The 16301-nt window shown below is 31.0% G+C and overlaps 2 protein-coding genes across 2 annotated transcripts; both read left to right on the top strand.

Moving 5' to 3' along the window:
• Window positions 1-5903: 5903 nt before the first annotated feature.
• On the top strand, window positions 5904-6344 carry LOC127105416 (secreted RxLR effector protein 161-like). The gene has a single exon (XM_051042601.1). The coding sequence runs from the start codon at window positions 5904-5906 to the stop codon at window positions 6342-6344; it is 441 nt and encodes a 146-aa protein (XP_050898558.1).
• A 9070-nt stretch (window positions 6345-15414) lies between these two features.
• Window positions 15415-15864, top strand: LOC127105404 (secreted RxLR effector protein 161-like). Its single transcript, XM_051042592.1, has one exon. The coding sequence runs from the start codon at window positions 15415-15417 to the stop codon at window positions 15862-15864; it is 450 nt and encodes a 149-aa protein (XP_050898549.1).
• Window positions 15865-16301: the final 437 nt, after the last annotated feature.

The raw sequence follows: 16301 nt of genomic DNA, 5'->3' as shown, positions 1-16301 counted from the left end.
ACTTGTAATATTTTGAAAAACATTTTTGTAAAATCTATTTTCAAAAATACAAAGAAAAAATCCATTTTTTTAAAGATAAAACAAACTGACCATAAGTTATATAGGAATTGGATTCAATAGAGATTAACTCTCTTAAATCTTCCTAGCTCAAATCAGTTAGTTTCTATTAATTAAATCGTTAAGTTAGTTATGGGTTAGTTATCAAATGTAAGTGAAATTCCAAATGAAAATGAAATTATGATGAGCTTGAAATTGAGTTTAGTTTCTGTTTGAATTTGGCTCTGCAGTAGATGCAAAACACTATTGTTGTTAATGAATGTTGTGAGAAAAATGTTAGCTGTTAAATTAGTTTGATTAATTAGTTTTTGATTAAAAAGTGATTAACTTAAATGTGAATTGGGCTTTGCATTTGCAGGGATGTTCTATCAAATTGAGTTAGTAGTGAATTGAATTTTAGTTAATAGACTTGTTATGATTCGGTATGCCTTGTCGTAGGTTAGTTATCATGGACTCTCCGTTTGTGTGTTCTGTTAGATTGAAAATTGGAAAACGAAATTTAACTTGAATGGAAGTGTTTCAGTTAAAAAAGAAGTTGTAATTTACTGACTGAGTTTTTATTTTACAGTTTATCAAGAAAGTAGATGAGGTCGTTAACCGTGTTTCCAGGGGCACTGCGTTCCGATCTTTTGGTTGAAGAGTTCTTCATTGCTATGGATGTATTGGATGATTAAAAATGGTGATTGCAAGTGCATTTATGACTGCTATTGTTTATGAGCTTGTTAGTAGTTAATGATTGAAACTAGTTAGTGAAATGAAGTAAGTTAGATGTTAGGTGATGTTAGTTTTGGCATTGAATTTCTATTATACTTTGGTTGGTTTAGTTAGTTTAGGAAGCTGTTAAAGCGGCATTGGTTTTCGTTTCGTATGTTATTAGTATTAGGGGTGTTCATTGATCATAAATCAAACCAAATTGAACCATATATATGGTTCGGTTTGGTTCATAAAACCAATTTATTTTTTAAAAATCGGTTTATAAGTGGATCGGTTCGGTTTTAAATCGATTTTTCAAAAAAAAATAGTTTAAAAAAAACAGTTTTAAATCAATTTCTTTAAAACCAATTTTTTATTTTCTTAAAAAAATCAATTTCAAAACCAATTTTATAAAAAAAAATAGTTTTTAAAACTATATTTTTAAAAAATCAATTTTATATCAAAAATAGTTTTATTTTATTTTAACTAACTTTTTTATTTTTATTAATTATAAAACTATTTTATATAAAAAAAATATTTATTTTAAAAAATTACTTTAAATTTGACTTTTATAATCACCACAAATAATATCTCGATTAAAAACAATCTCAAAGTATGATGTGTTACATAAAAACGGTCATAAAATAAAAAAATTATGAATCATATCTCTATAAATCATAATTGTTCATAAAATAAATAATTCATCAAAAAAATTGTTCAAATTTCTAAAATCTCTCATAATTGTTCTTAAATAAATTTTATCAGGTTTTAAAATATTTATTCTTTTAAAATTTAAAAAACTTAAAAAAAAAAATTTAAGAAAAAAAATAACAAATATTCAGAAAAAAGAAAAAAAAATATATAAAAAAAATTATATTCTGAAAATAAAAAAATATTAAAAAAAAATTATTTTTTTTACTGAAAAAATACAAAATATTTTTGATAAAAAATATCTTTGTTATTTAGAAAAAAATAATAATTTTATTTGAAAAAAAATATCAAATATAATTTTTTCGAAAAAAAAGTTCAAATATAATATTTCTGGTGAAAAGAAAAAAAAACTGATTTTTATTTTTAAAATATTTTTTTATAAAATTTAAAAAATTTAAAATATAAAATTGATTTATAATGTGATAAAACATACAAATATAAAAATTTAACGCATAGTAAAATTTAATGCATGAAAACATACAAATATAAAAATTTAACATATAGTAAAATTTGGATAACCAATAACAAAACTAAATTTTTATAATGGGTAACGGTTTATATTTGGATAACAAAATGGATACCAAAATTTTTATTTAGCATTTGGTTTGGTTTTTTTAAAGTGGATCAATTTGGATACCAATTTGGTTATAGATAATCGGTATTTTGCACACCCCTATTAATCGTCACTATTATTACTCATTTGATATGTTTTAGCTGTCTATATTAAAATAATATATAAAATAATTATAATTTTTAGAGTTTAATTAAAAAGAAAAATGGACTTTGATGGTCATGAAGAATTTTTGTTTAAAATATTTACTAAATTTAAGTCATCAGTTTAGTTAGAGATCGTGATATACACGACACATTGTTATTCTTTAGAGTCATTTATCAATATTTCTAAATTTATAAATGGTTTCTCAAAACTCCTAATGGCTAACAAAAAAATTTATTTGAATGTAAAACATTATTCAATTGCTAATTTAAAGTAGTCAAGAAAATAACAATTTATTAAACGCGTAAAAGGGAATTATGGCTAGAATCCAAAATTATGTTTGTACATTGATCCCTTTTCTTGTTTTATTTATCGTCAAAACCATCGAAAGTACGTATATTTTGCATCTTAATACTTCAAATAATATCTTATATTCAATATTTTATTATATTTTTATAACATTAATTTTATTCTTACTTGACTTTCAAAGGTCGTATCCCATGCCACAATGATGGTGGTTGTAAAAAATATTTAGGTTGTCCCCGTCCTTTAGTCCCAAAGTGCTATAATTTTTATTGTAAATGTAAAAAAGTGTAATAAGTAAGTATAAAAATAAGAGATTAATTATTATATATATTCAGTGTAAAAAATTTTACACCATCGATTCATCACAATCATCCATTTGTATTACTTTATAGATTTTTGAAACAAAAGTCAAACTTCTTTTAATATCCGACGGCTATGACTAACTGATGGTGTAAAATTTCTTTATACTATCAGTGTATTTCAATTAAACTTTAAAAATAATAACAGTCATCATGAGTGGTGGTTTTACCGTCAATTTTTGATCCAAAATCATCCCTCTAAATTTTTTTCTTTTTATTTAAATACTTGATTCCACATATATTTTTAATTTTTTTTCTTCCTGATTTCATTGTTTTAATGCGATATTGTGTTGCTTGTCATTTTATTGTTGTGTTTTTTTTTCCGTCTTGGTGCGGTGTTTGTCCGATTCTAATTTTCAGATTAATTTCGACTCAGTCAATAACTTTGACGTCGTCAATGCTGCAGACTCAGAAAGATAATATTCTGAACATGTCAATTTCGTCATATTTGTAGGTTTTGTCACATTTATAGACATTTCGTCATTATATGTTATTAACATGGATGATATGAGTTTGTTTGCGTATTCATCTTTTTTAATTTATAACGATTTTGAATTTATAGTATAAAAAAATATAAAAATAATAATTTAATTGATACACAATTAGTGTAAATTACAAACACTTCATTATAAATGTTAAATTTATTAAAAATATTTGATTTTGATTATAATTATTTATAAAATCATATTTATTAATGATTATGATGTAAAGTCTGTATAAAACTTTTTACATTAACGATTAAGGTTAGTTAATTTAATTTAGTTTGTTATTAAATAAACTAGTGCTTAGTTTAATTCTAACTAGTTTTCATTTTCCGCTTATTTTTTATTTTGAAATACTCGTATAAAATGGGGTTTTACTCCATCATGTAAATATTGAGTTCAATAAAGAAACTCTAGTTCAATATGGTATCTTTCACGATTTTGATCCTTCTTTCATTGTTCCATTACTGAGACTTTCTCTACTCTTCATTCATGTGTCCCTGTGTTTAACCTCCTACCTCCTGATCAAATCTTTGATTAGTCTTTACCATACTTCGTTCATCCAAGTGATGGACCCTTTTCATTTTTATTTCTCCAAAACTCACTGGTTCGAATTCTCACTCTTGAGTGCGATACCATGAGAAGAGAACTCGATGGAAAAATTGAAACTCGATTTCATCGATGGCGACATTCTAGTTCCCACTAATACCTTTGATCCTTCTTTTCGAGTTTGGAATCAATGTCATATGTTAGTTCATTAATTGTTTGTGAACTCTGTATTACATTTAGTTGCTCAGTTCTTCGTTTTCATGGAGAATGTTGTTGATGTTTTGAGTGATCTCAAAGAATGATTCTTGCAAGGTGGTCTTATTCGTATTTTTGAAAGGTTACCGTTGTAATAATTAAAGTTAGAATGTACTAAGCCATATATATCACCTTTGAATATAACTTTAAGGTGCTTTTTGTTAGGAATATGAGGGATTAAATGGTTTTTCTTGAATGCATGTGAGTCTCATTCATCAATGATTACAAATGAGTCTGATTTTCTATTAGATGCAAGATTGTTTTTTATTGCCAACAATATTTAATGTTTTTGTTTTAAATCTTTAGTATAACATTTGGTTTGAAGTTTGAATTTTTTTAATATATTATGAATTCTGAGTTTTATTGTTGTTGTGATATAATTCAATTTTAGTTTGTTATGGTAATTACTTGGGATACAATTAATTACTTGTACATAAATACATGTATGCGGTGAATCAGTCACCATTATTGTCTATATATTGAACATGTGCCCTACCAAGAGACTGAAGAACAAGGTTCCTAAATAAGTTTGGAGTGGAAAGACGCCATCAGTGAGTCATTTGAAGGTATTTAGCTATATCTGCTACAAGCATGTTCTTTATGCAAGGAGAAAAAAAATTGATGATAAGAGTGATGGTTCTGATAGGATATCACAAGATTGGATCATACAGACTATTCAATCCTATTAATGGTAACACATTTTGGTGAGTTGAGACGTTGCGATTGATGAGAACTCTATCTGGAATTGGGAGTCAAATAATGCAACCAACAAACCATTGATGAGTTATGACTTTGATGAAGAAAGTAGTGATCATGACGAGGTTCTAATTAATGACCTTCAATTAGTTATTTAAGTTCCCACTATTGAAGTAGACATTCATGAGAGTGTGGCAGGCACAAGACAAAGACCTCAAAGAATCAGAGTTGTCTTAGCAAGACTTCAAGACTGTGAAGTGGTTGGTGATGATGAAGTCACATCAGATGGAGATTTGGTGTGACTTCATCATCACCAACCACTTCACAGTCTTGAAGAATAAATAATGGAAGTCACCTCTTGTTGAAGAGTTTGAAGTCATTAAAAAATAATACATGGGAGCTAGTCAAATTGTCAACACACACAAAAGCTATCAAAGTGAAGTGGGTATTTACATTAAAGCAGAAACCTGATGGGTCGATTGCAAGACATAGGGCAAGATTATTAGCACGAGAATTTATTCAAATAGAATGACTTGACTACTCTGAAGTATATGCAGTAGTTTCAAGATTGGAGAGTATCATACTAGTGGTAGCCTTAGCATCCAAGCAAGTTTGGCCGATATTTCACTTAGATGTGAAATCAACATTTTTGAATGGTTCCCTAAATTAAGTTGTATATGTCACACAACCACCTGGTTTTATGATATGGGGGGAGAAAGGAAAGTGTACAAGTTACATAAATCCCTTTATGGCCTAAAACAAGGACCTAAGGCATGGAACAAGAAAATTGACTCATACCTAGTCGAATTGGGATTCATCAAATGCAGGTCTAAGTTTGGTGTATATGTACATGCCATGGAACGAGACATAACCATCATATACTTATATGTTGATGACTTACTAGTAACTAGAAATAACCCTGAAAACTTGTCGAAATTTAAAGAGCTGATGAAGATAGAATTTAAAATGTTAGATCTGGGAAATTTGTCTTATTTCCTAGGCATGTAATTTCAAATTACCAAACAAGGTATGGTGCCATATCAAAGGAAGTATGCCAAATAGATACTCAAGATATTCATGATGGCTGATTCGAATGTTGCATTCTCACTTATCGAACAAAATTTGAAACTGGAGAAGCATGTAGAGGAGGATAAGGTTGATGTCACTTTGTTCAAACAAATTGTAGGATCTTTGTGGTACGTGTGCAATAATAGACCTGGTATAGGTTTCTCGGTCAGATTGGTGAATAGATACATGGATGAACCAAAGGTGTCACATATGAACGTTGCAAGGACAATCCTGAGATACCTAAAAGGATCATTAAATTATGGAATCTTGTTTCTACAATATATTGACGACAAAGAAGTTGTGATCAATTACTACTCAGATCCTGATTGGTGTGGAGATAAAAAGGATAGAAGAGCCACAACTGGCTATTTCTTTCAAGTGTTTGGTGCCTCAAACTCATGGTGCTCGAGAAAGCAACATGTGGTGGCATTATCATCAAGTGAGGTTGAGTAATAACATGATCCCGTGCTTCTTATCAAGAAATCTGGATCAGATTTGTGCTACATTAGATGAATATCGAAGTAAAGAGACCGTTAGTGTTGCAAATCAACAATAAGTAAGTCATTAATCTTGCAAGAAATCTAGTTCTACATGGAAGAAGTAGGCACATTGAAGCTAGGTTTCACTTCCTGAGGGAGAAGGTAAATCATGGTGAACTTGAGGTAATGCATTATTCGAGTGAAACACAAGTGGCCTATATTTTCACCAAAGGCTTGAAGATAGAAAAATTCCTAATTTTGAGAAATAAATTATAAGTATTTCAAATCGATTATGATTAGTTTGTAATTAGCTACTTGTATTATAAGGGGGTATGTTTGTGATTGATCAGTCACCATTTTCACAATATTTTTGTTACTTATCCGACAAGACACCAAGGATTTTAAGACACTGTGTACGCATTATGGTACCATTAAAGTTAATTTTCATTCCCGTAAGTTATTTAAGCAATTTTATTAATTGCCAGTTTTATTTTATATTTTCGTGATTTTACGCGTAGCATGTCTGTGTTTTTGTCCAACAGGTCCAGGTGGAAGTACCGAGGAACTCAGAGCGAGACAGTGTGGAATTCCGGCAAGCAAAGGAATGGAAAAATCCTTATACAGGAGGCCTGACACGGCCACCCGTGTCACCTGACACGGCCACCCGTGTCACCTGACACGGGCCGTGTCAGGCAGAAGGAGAATGAAGCAAAAAAATTGTAGCTTGACACGGCCCGTGTCAGGCCTTATCCCATACCGTGTCAAACCCGCATGGGCATGTCAAGTGAAGCAATGAGCTGACATGGGCCGTGTCAGCCCAAGCCCAAAATTTTCCCTTTTCATTGGGTTTTTGATTATCGGGCTTGCTGAGAGATTGTTGGACATGTCCACCTATTGCTTGGAATTTTCACTATATAAGAGAACCTTCTACCAAAGAAAATATCATCTTGGAAGGAGGAAAAACACAGTATTGTCAAGCAATCAAGTATTACAGAGAGCAAGGAGTTCGGAGAGCTGAAGGTTTTCATGAGCGGAAGCGATTGAAGATCGAACTCCTCCAAATACTTGTAATGTGTAATTTTTATCTTGCATTTGTTTTGAACAATATGAGTAGCTAAACTCCCCAATTCTATGGGGGTGTCCCTGATTTAGAATTGTAACGAATTTGAGTATACTTTTGCATTTATAATATTATTCTTACGGTAACCTTTTGATGTGTTTAATGCTTTCTCTTTCGGACCAATCGAAATTGTTTTGTGGTTATCAATTAGGTTGGACCGCCATTGATAAGGTTTCCATAAGGTTACTCGGCAGTAGATATCACCTAGGACTAGGGATACCCTGTATGAACTAGAATATTCTTGATATAGTAAAGCTTAACTTCACCTGAATTGCCTATAGAAATAGAAATTAGGGTAGATTGATTAAAGGTTTTCTCACCAAGGACTTGGGAGAAAATACCCTTGAGAACTAGTAGTAATTGATATTTGTTGATGAAATAGTGACTCAGAGTTGTTACAGGGATAAATCATACACCTTCCCTGACATTGTTCCTCTTACCCTGCAAACCCTTATTTTCATCCTAATTTGCCTTTGCCTTTATTTTTATAATTTTGAATATAAAAACCCAAATCATACTTTTTTTAATTGAATGATAATTTGAACTCGGTATTAACGTGCAGTCCTTGAGATCACATTCGGGGAATTTACCCGTTACTACTATAATAGGCAAAATACTACACTTGTTATTTTTCCGATCAAGTTTTTGGCGCCGTTGCCGGGGACTGCCAAAATATAGAGTTTAATTTTTAGTTCAATTAAAATTTTGTTGCTCTGCAATAAAATTAATTTTTTGTCATTTATATAATTTAATTCACTAATTTGTGTATGCGAGGAGAGCCCTCAGCGGAATTTCTTTTTGACGCAGAAATCGAGAGAACCCTTCATCGGAGACGCAGAAATGCTAGATTGGATTCCAAAGAAGAAGTTCCCTCAGATCACTCAGATTCACAAAAAGAAACTATGGCTGAAATTCCTCCAGTTCCACCACTTCCACCTCCAGAAAGACTCCTAAGTGACTATGGAGGTGCAAATACGCCGGGTGGTAGATTGACCATTGTCAACCAACCGGTGAATGTGACAAACTTTGAACTGCATCCTAGCACAATCAATCAACTTGAGAGAAAATCTTTCACCGGAAAGGTTAATGAAGATGCCAACAAGCACCTGCAGAGATTCCTGACCATGAGTACTACTTTGAAAATTGATGGTCATACTAATGAAGCAAAGAAGTTAAGAATGTTTTCGTTCACTTTATCTCAAGAGGCGGAAGAGTGGTTCTACTCTCTTCCAGTTGTCAGTATCACATCATGGAAAGAGATGGAAACAATTTTCTTAAATGAGTATTTTCCCGCATCGGTATTTTTGAGAAAAAGGTATAAAATCTTGAACTTCAAACAGAAAGATGGTGAGTCTTTGGGAGATACCTGCAAAAGACTCAAAAGGGTCCTGGTAGCGTGCCCAACTCATAATATGGACCAGACTGAACAAATGCAGATGTTTGTGAATGGTCTGAAAATAAAGACAAAAGAGTTAACTGATACAGCAGGCGGTGGCTCAACAAATTTCTCAACAGCCACCGGTATTAAAAGGATCATTGAAGCGATAGCCGCAAATGAGCATCTGGAATTATATGATAGGTGTACAAGAAAACTTGAAGGAGTCATTGACCTGAAAGTAGAAGCAAATCAAATCCGTTTGGAAGATACAGTCGCTGCTGAAGTGGAGAAGAAATTGAAAGCGATGAATATAGGTACTCAACAAGTAGCTCAAATTCAACCTGCTCAGACCATCACTTGTGAAATCTGTAATGGACCTCACCATACTGTGTACTGCTTTGCAACTCCTCAACAAATTGAAGAGATAAAATTCTTAAAGCAGAATAACCCCTACTCTAACACTTACGATCCAGGTTAGAAGAATCATCCAAACTTCTCCTGGAAATATCAACAAGGGAATGTTCCACAACAAAGTCAAGGTCAATATCAGACTCAATATCAATAACAACAAGCTCCAAGGAAAGCAGACTGGGATATTGCCATGAAAACATGGCAGCTCAAAATAGGCAATTTGAAGAAGAGACGAGAAACAATCAGAAAAACACCACCGCCTCTCTAAAGAATCTTGAAGTTCAGTTGGGATAGATATCACAACAACTAGCAAGTTCTCAAACACCAGGTTCCTTACCAAGTGAAATAGTTCAAAATCCGAGAGGTCAAGAGAATACTAGTACTGTCACGACAAAAAAGAGAAAGGCTGCTAAAAAGAAAAAAAATATATCACCGGGCGAGCCGACTGAAGAGGAAATTACAAAGGAGACTAAATCGGCAATTAAGTTGCCCTACCCTCAGAGAGTGACAAAGAAGGAACCAAGCGAGTCATACTTGGAGAAATTCATGACAATGTTAAAAAAGGTTGAGGGTCATATGTCTTTGTTTGAAGCACTCGAAAGAATGCCCATGTACAAGAAATTCATGGAAGAGGTAATGGCTGAAAAGAAACCAACAGCAGAAGAACAGGTAGCCTGGAAGGAAAAGTATAGTGCAAACTCACTGGAGGAGAAAATTCCTAACAAACAATAGAATCCGGGAACGGTAACAGTACCATGCACAATTAAAGAAAGAACCTTCAAAAAGGTACTAATAGATTCGGGAGCTAGTGTGAGTCTGATGCCATTATCAATATATCACAGGTTGGGTATTAAAAATGTCAATGATATAAAGACCAATTTGAAGTTTGCAGATCATTCAAGAAAGGACGCATATATTCATGAAATGTTTAAATTTGTAGACGAGGAGAAAAACAGAAGGATACGAGTCTAGGTATTATGTAATGAAAGACATGTTAAATATTGTCTATGTCGGTATTGTTGATTTTTGGGATAAGGTATATATTATGTCATGAGATGCTTACAATAACGTGTTTTTAGCTTAAGTTTGCTATTATATTTCAAATCATGTGATATTGAATTTTCTTTATTTTTTTATAGATGTTTAACAACTGAACATATTTCTCCCCCGGTGACTTAAACAATATACGTAAACATTGTTTTTTATTTTCAATGCATTACTTGAAAATGGTGTTAATGTATGACTTTGGCTTTAATGTATGTAAATATATGATTTTGTCTTAATTTGATACTTGTAATATATGACAATGGTATACACATATTTGTTTGTAAATAATATTTTTGGCTTTGATGTAAAAAATATTTAGGTAATATATGTATAAAATACAAGTACCAAAAATACAGGTTTGTTATATATGGAAAAATAAAAGAAAATTAAAAAAATATATAAAGTATTTCACCACATTTATTTACAATAACCAATGTAATAAGAACACGTCAATTAATTAGATATCATACAACCATTGAGTTTCAAATTCATGACCTTTATATATATTGTACAACAGTTGTTTATTCTAACCGTTGTGATATATCGTATAATACCTAGTTTATCACAATAGTCACATGCCCGTATTGGAAACAACATATTTAGAGCACACTCTATCTCACAATCGTGATTGTATCCATTTTTCAACCGTTATAAAATAGATTTTCCGTAATAATATATATAAGACTTCAATAAAGATTGACAAATAAAAGACTTTATTTTAACCAACATAATATGAGAGAGTTTAAATAGAACTCGCCATAGAAATACAGCTTTTTTTGTTAGTAATTCAATGTTAATAAAAAAATATAAATATTTAATTGCAAATTTTAAATTTAGTTTAATAGAAGATAACAAAAATTATAGTCATAAAAATATCTTATAAAACTTGTACACATTAAATATTTTAATAATGATGGATGAAAAAAATCCAATTTTAATATTTGTCTTAGCCTTCGCATTATGTTGCGTCAGTTTGTAATCGGTATAATATATTAAATTTATATTAACTTTTATTTATAATGTTTTCGAATAAAAACCATCATCATATTGTATTTTTAGTCTCTAAATAAATAAATATGATGTCATCTCATTATTATTTAGTGGCGGATCTTGAGAAAAAATGTGAGGTGCCAAAAAGTACAATATATTTATATATTACCCTAAAGATGATGGTTCCTCTTGACAACACGAGAAAATAAGGGATACTATGACCTCCTCCTACCCCTATTAATCGTCACTATTATTACTCATTTGATATGTTTTAGCTATCTATAATAAAATAATATATAAAATAATTATAATTTTTAGAGTTTAATTAAAAAGAAAAATGGACTTTGATGGTCATGAAGAATTTTTGTTTAAAATATTTACTAAATTTAAGTCATCAGTTTAGTTAGAGAACGTGATACATTACACGACACATTGTTATTCTTTAGAGTCATTTATTAATATTTCTAAATTTATAAATGGTTTCTCAAAACTCCTAAGAGCTAACAAAAAAAATTATTTGAATTTAAAACATTATTCAATTGCTAATTTAAAGTAGTCAAGAAAATAACAATTTATTAAACGCGTAAAAGGGAATTATGGCTAGAATCCAAAATTATGTTTATACATTGATCCCTTTTCTTGTTTTATTTATCGTCAAAACCATCGAAAGTACGTATATTTTGCAACATGTTAATACTTCAAATAATATCTTATATTCAATATTTTATTATACTTTTATAACATTAATTTTATTCTTATTTGACTTCACAGATCGTATCCCATGCCACAATAATCATGGTTGTACAAGATATTTAAGTTGTCCCCCTCCTTTAGTCCCAAAGTGCTATAATTTTTATTGTAAATGTAGATAAGTGTAATAAATAATAATAAAAATAAGAGATTAATTACTATACATTGTCAGTGTAAAAAAATTTACACCGTCGATTCATCACCATCATCTGTTTGTATTACTTTATAGATTTTTGAAATAAAAGTCAAACTTATTTTAATATCCGACGGCTATGATTAACTGATGTTGTAAAATCTCTTTACACTATCCGTGTAATTCAATTAAACTCTAAAAATAATAACAATCATCATGAGTGGTGGTTTTACCGTTAATTTTTTATCCAAAATCATCCCTCTAAATTTTTTTCTTTTTATTTAAATACTTGATTCCACATATATTTTTAATTTTTTTCTTCCTGATTTCATTGTTTTAATGCGATATTGTGTTGCTCGTCATTTTATTGCTGTGTTATTTTTTTTCCTTCTTGGTGCGGTGTTTGTCTGGTTCTAATTTTTAGATTAATTTCGACTCAGTGTATATTCAATCAATAACTTTGACGTCGTCAATGCTGCAGACTCAGAAAGATAATATTCTGAACATTTCAATTTCGTCATATTTGTAGGTTTTGTCACATTTTTAGACATTTCGTCATTATATGTTATTAACATGGATGATATGGATGATATGAGTGTTTGCCTATTCATTTTTTTAGTTTATAACGATTTTGAATTTATATTATTTTATGTATTATATCAACTTGAATGAATAAATATCATTTATAGTATAAAAAAATATAAAAATAATAATTTAATTGATACAGAATTAGTGTAAATTACAAACACTTTATTATAAATGTTAAATTTATTAAAAATATTTGATTTTTATCATAGTTACTTATAAAATCATATTTATTAATGATTATGATTTAAAGTCTGTATAAAACTTTTTACATTAATGATTAAGGTTAATTAATTTAATTTAGTTTGTTATTAAATAAACTAGTGCTTAGTTTGTGATTATTTTAATTCTAACTAGTTTTCATTTTCCGCTTATTTTTTATTTTGAAATACTTGTATAAAATGGGGTTTTACTCCATCATGTAAATATTGAGTTCAATAAAGAAACTCTAGTTCAATATGGTATCTTTCGCGATTTTGATCCTTCTTTCATTGTTCCATTACTGAGACTTCCTCTACTCTTCATTCATGTGTCCCCGTGTTTAACCTCCTACCTCCTGATCAAATCTTTGATTAGTCTTTACCATACTTCGTTCATCTAAGTGATGGACCCTTTTCATTTTTATTTCTCGAAAACTCACTGGTTCGAATTATCACTCTTGAGTGCGATACCATGAGAAGAGAACTCGGTGGAAAAATTGAAACTCGATTTCATCGATGGCAACATTCTAGTTCTCACTAATACCTTTGATCCTTCTTTTCGAGTTTGGAATCGATGTCATATGTTAGTTCATTAATTGTTTGTGAACTCTGTATTAGATTTAGTTGCTCAGTTCTTTGTTTTCATGGAGAATGTTGTTGATGTTTTGAGTGATCTCAAAGAATGATTCTCTCAAGGTGGTCTTATTCATATTTTTGAAAGGTTACCGTTGTAATAATTAAAGTTAGAATGTACTAAGCCATATATATCACCTTTGAATATAACGTTAAGGTGCTTTTTGTTAGGAATATGAGGGATTAAATGGTTTTTCTTGAATGCATGTGAGTCTCATTCATCAATGATTATAAATGAGTCTGATTTTCTATTAGATGCAAGATGATTGTTTATTGCCAACAATATTTAATGTTTTTGTTTTATTTCTTTAGTATAACATTTGGTTTGAAGTTTGAATTTTTTTAATATTTTATGAATTTTGAGTTTTATTGTTGTTGTGATATAATTCAATTTTAGTTTGTCATGGTAATTACTTGGGATACAATTAATTACTTGCACATAAATACATGTATGCCATGAATCAGTCACCATTGTTGTCTATATACTGAACATGTGCCCTACCAAGAGACTGAAGAACAAGGTTCCTAAATAAGTTTGGAGTGGAAAGACACCATCAGTGAGTCATCTGAAGGTATTTAGCTATATCTGCTACAAGCATGTTCCTGATGCAAGGAGAACAAAAATTGATGATAAGAGTGATGGTTCCGATAGGATATCACAAGATAAGATCATACAGACTATTCAATCCTATTAATGGTAACACATTTTGGTGAGTTGAGACGTTGTGATTGATGAGAACTCTATATGGAATTGGGCATCAAATGATGCAACCAATAAACCATTGATGAGTTATGACTTTGATGAAGAAAGTAGTGATCATGACGAGGTTCTAATTAATGACCTTCAATTAGTTATTTAAGTTCCCACTATTGAAGTAGAAAGTCATGAGAGTGTGGCAGGCACAAGACAAAAACCTCAAAGAATCAGAGTTGTCTTAGCAAGACTTCAAGACTGTGAAGTGGTTGGTGATGATGAAGTCACATCAGATGGAGATTTGGTGTGACTTCATCATCACCAACCACTTCACAGTATTGAAGAATAAATAATGGAAGTCACCTCTAGTTGAAGAGTTTGAAGTTGTTAAAAAATAATACATGGGAGCTAGTCAAATTGTCAACACACACACAAGCTATCAAAGTGAAGTGGGTATTCACATCAAAGCAGAAATCTGATGGGTCGATTACAAGACATAGGGCAAGATTATTAGCACGAGAATTTATTCAAAGAGAATGACTTGACTACTCTGAAGTATATGCACTAGTTTCAAGATTGGAGAGTATCATACTAGTGGTAGCCTTAGCATCCAAGTAAGTTTGGTCGACATTTCACTTAGATGTGAAATCAACGTTTTTGAATGGTTCCCTAAATTAAGTTGTATATGAAACACAACCACCTGGTTTTATGATATGGGGGGGGGGGGGGGGGGGGGAGAAAGGAAAGTGTACAGGTTACATAAATCCCTTTATGGCCTCAAACAAGGACCTAAGGCATGGAATAAGAAAATTGACTCATACCTAGTCGAATTGGGATTCATCAAATGCAGGTCTAAGTTTGGTGTATATGTACATGCCATGGAATGAGACATAACCATCATATACTTATATGTTGATGACTTGCTAGTAACTAGAAATAACCCTGAAAACTTGTCGAAATTTAAAGAGCTGATGAAGACAAAATTTGAAATGTTAGATCTGAGAAATTTGTCTTATTTCCTAGGCATGTAATTTCAAATTACCAAATAAGGTATGGTGCCATATCAAAGGAAGTATGCCAAATAGATACTCAAGATATTCATGATGGCTGATTCGAATGTTGCACTCTCACTTATCGAACAAAATCTGAAATTGGAGAAGCATGTAGAGGAGGATAAGGTTGATGTCACTTTGTTCAAACAAATTGTAGGATCTTTGTGGTACGTGTGCAATAATAGACCTGGTATAGGTTTCTCGGTCGAATTGGTGAATAGATACATGGATGAACCAAAGGTGTCACATATGAACGCTGTAAGGACAATCCTGAGATACCTAAAAGGATCATTAAATTGTGGAATCTTGTTTCTACAATATATTGACGACAAAGAAATTATGATCAATTACTATTCAGATCCTGATTGGTGTGGAGATAAAAAGGATAGAAGAGACACAACTAGCTATTTCTTTCAAGTGTTTGGTGCCTCAAACTCATGGTGCTCGAGAAAGCAGCATGTGGTGGCATTATCATCAAGTGAGGTTGAGTATATAACATGATCCCATGCTTCTTGTCAAGTAATCTGGATCAGATTTGTGCTACATTAGATGAATATCGAAGTAAAGAGACCGTTAGTGTTGCACATCGATAATAAGTAAGTCATTAATCTTGTAAGAAATCTAGTTCTACATGGAAGAAGTAGGCACATTGAAGCTAGGTTTCACTTCCCGAGGGAGAAGGTAAATCATGGTGAACTTGAGGTAATGCATTATTTGAGTGAAACACAAGTGGCCTATATTTTCACCAAAGGCTTGAAGATAGGAAAATTCCTAATTTTGAGAAATAAATTATAAGTATTTCAAATCGATTATGATTAGTTTGTAATTAGCTACTTGTATTATAAGGGGCTATGTTTGTGATTGACCAGTCACCATTTTCACTATATTTTTGTTGCTTATCCGATAAGAAACCAAGGATTTTGAGACACTGTGTACGC

Source organism: Lathyrus oleraceus, chromosome 1 (genome assembly GCF_024323335.1).
Source record: "Lathyrus oleraceus cultivar Zhongwan6 chromosome 1, CAAS_Psat_ZW6_1.0, whole genome shotgun sequence".
NCBI lineage: Eukaryota > Viridiplantae > Streptophyta > Magnoliopsida > Fabales > Fabaceae > Lathyrus > Lathyrus oleraceus.
The sequence above is the reverse complement of the archived record's forward strand: the minus strand, read 5'-3'. Positions and strand labels throughout refer to the sequence as shown.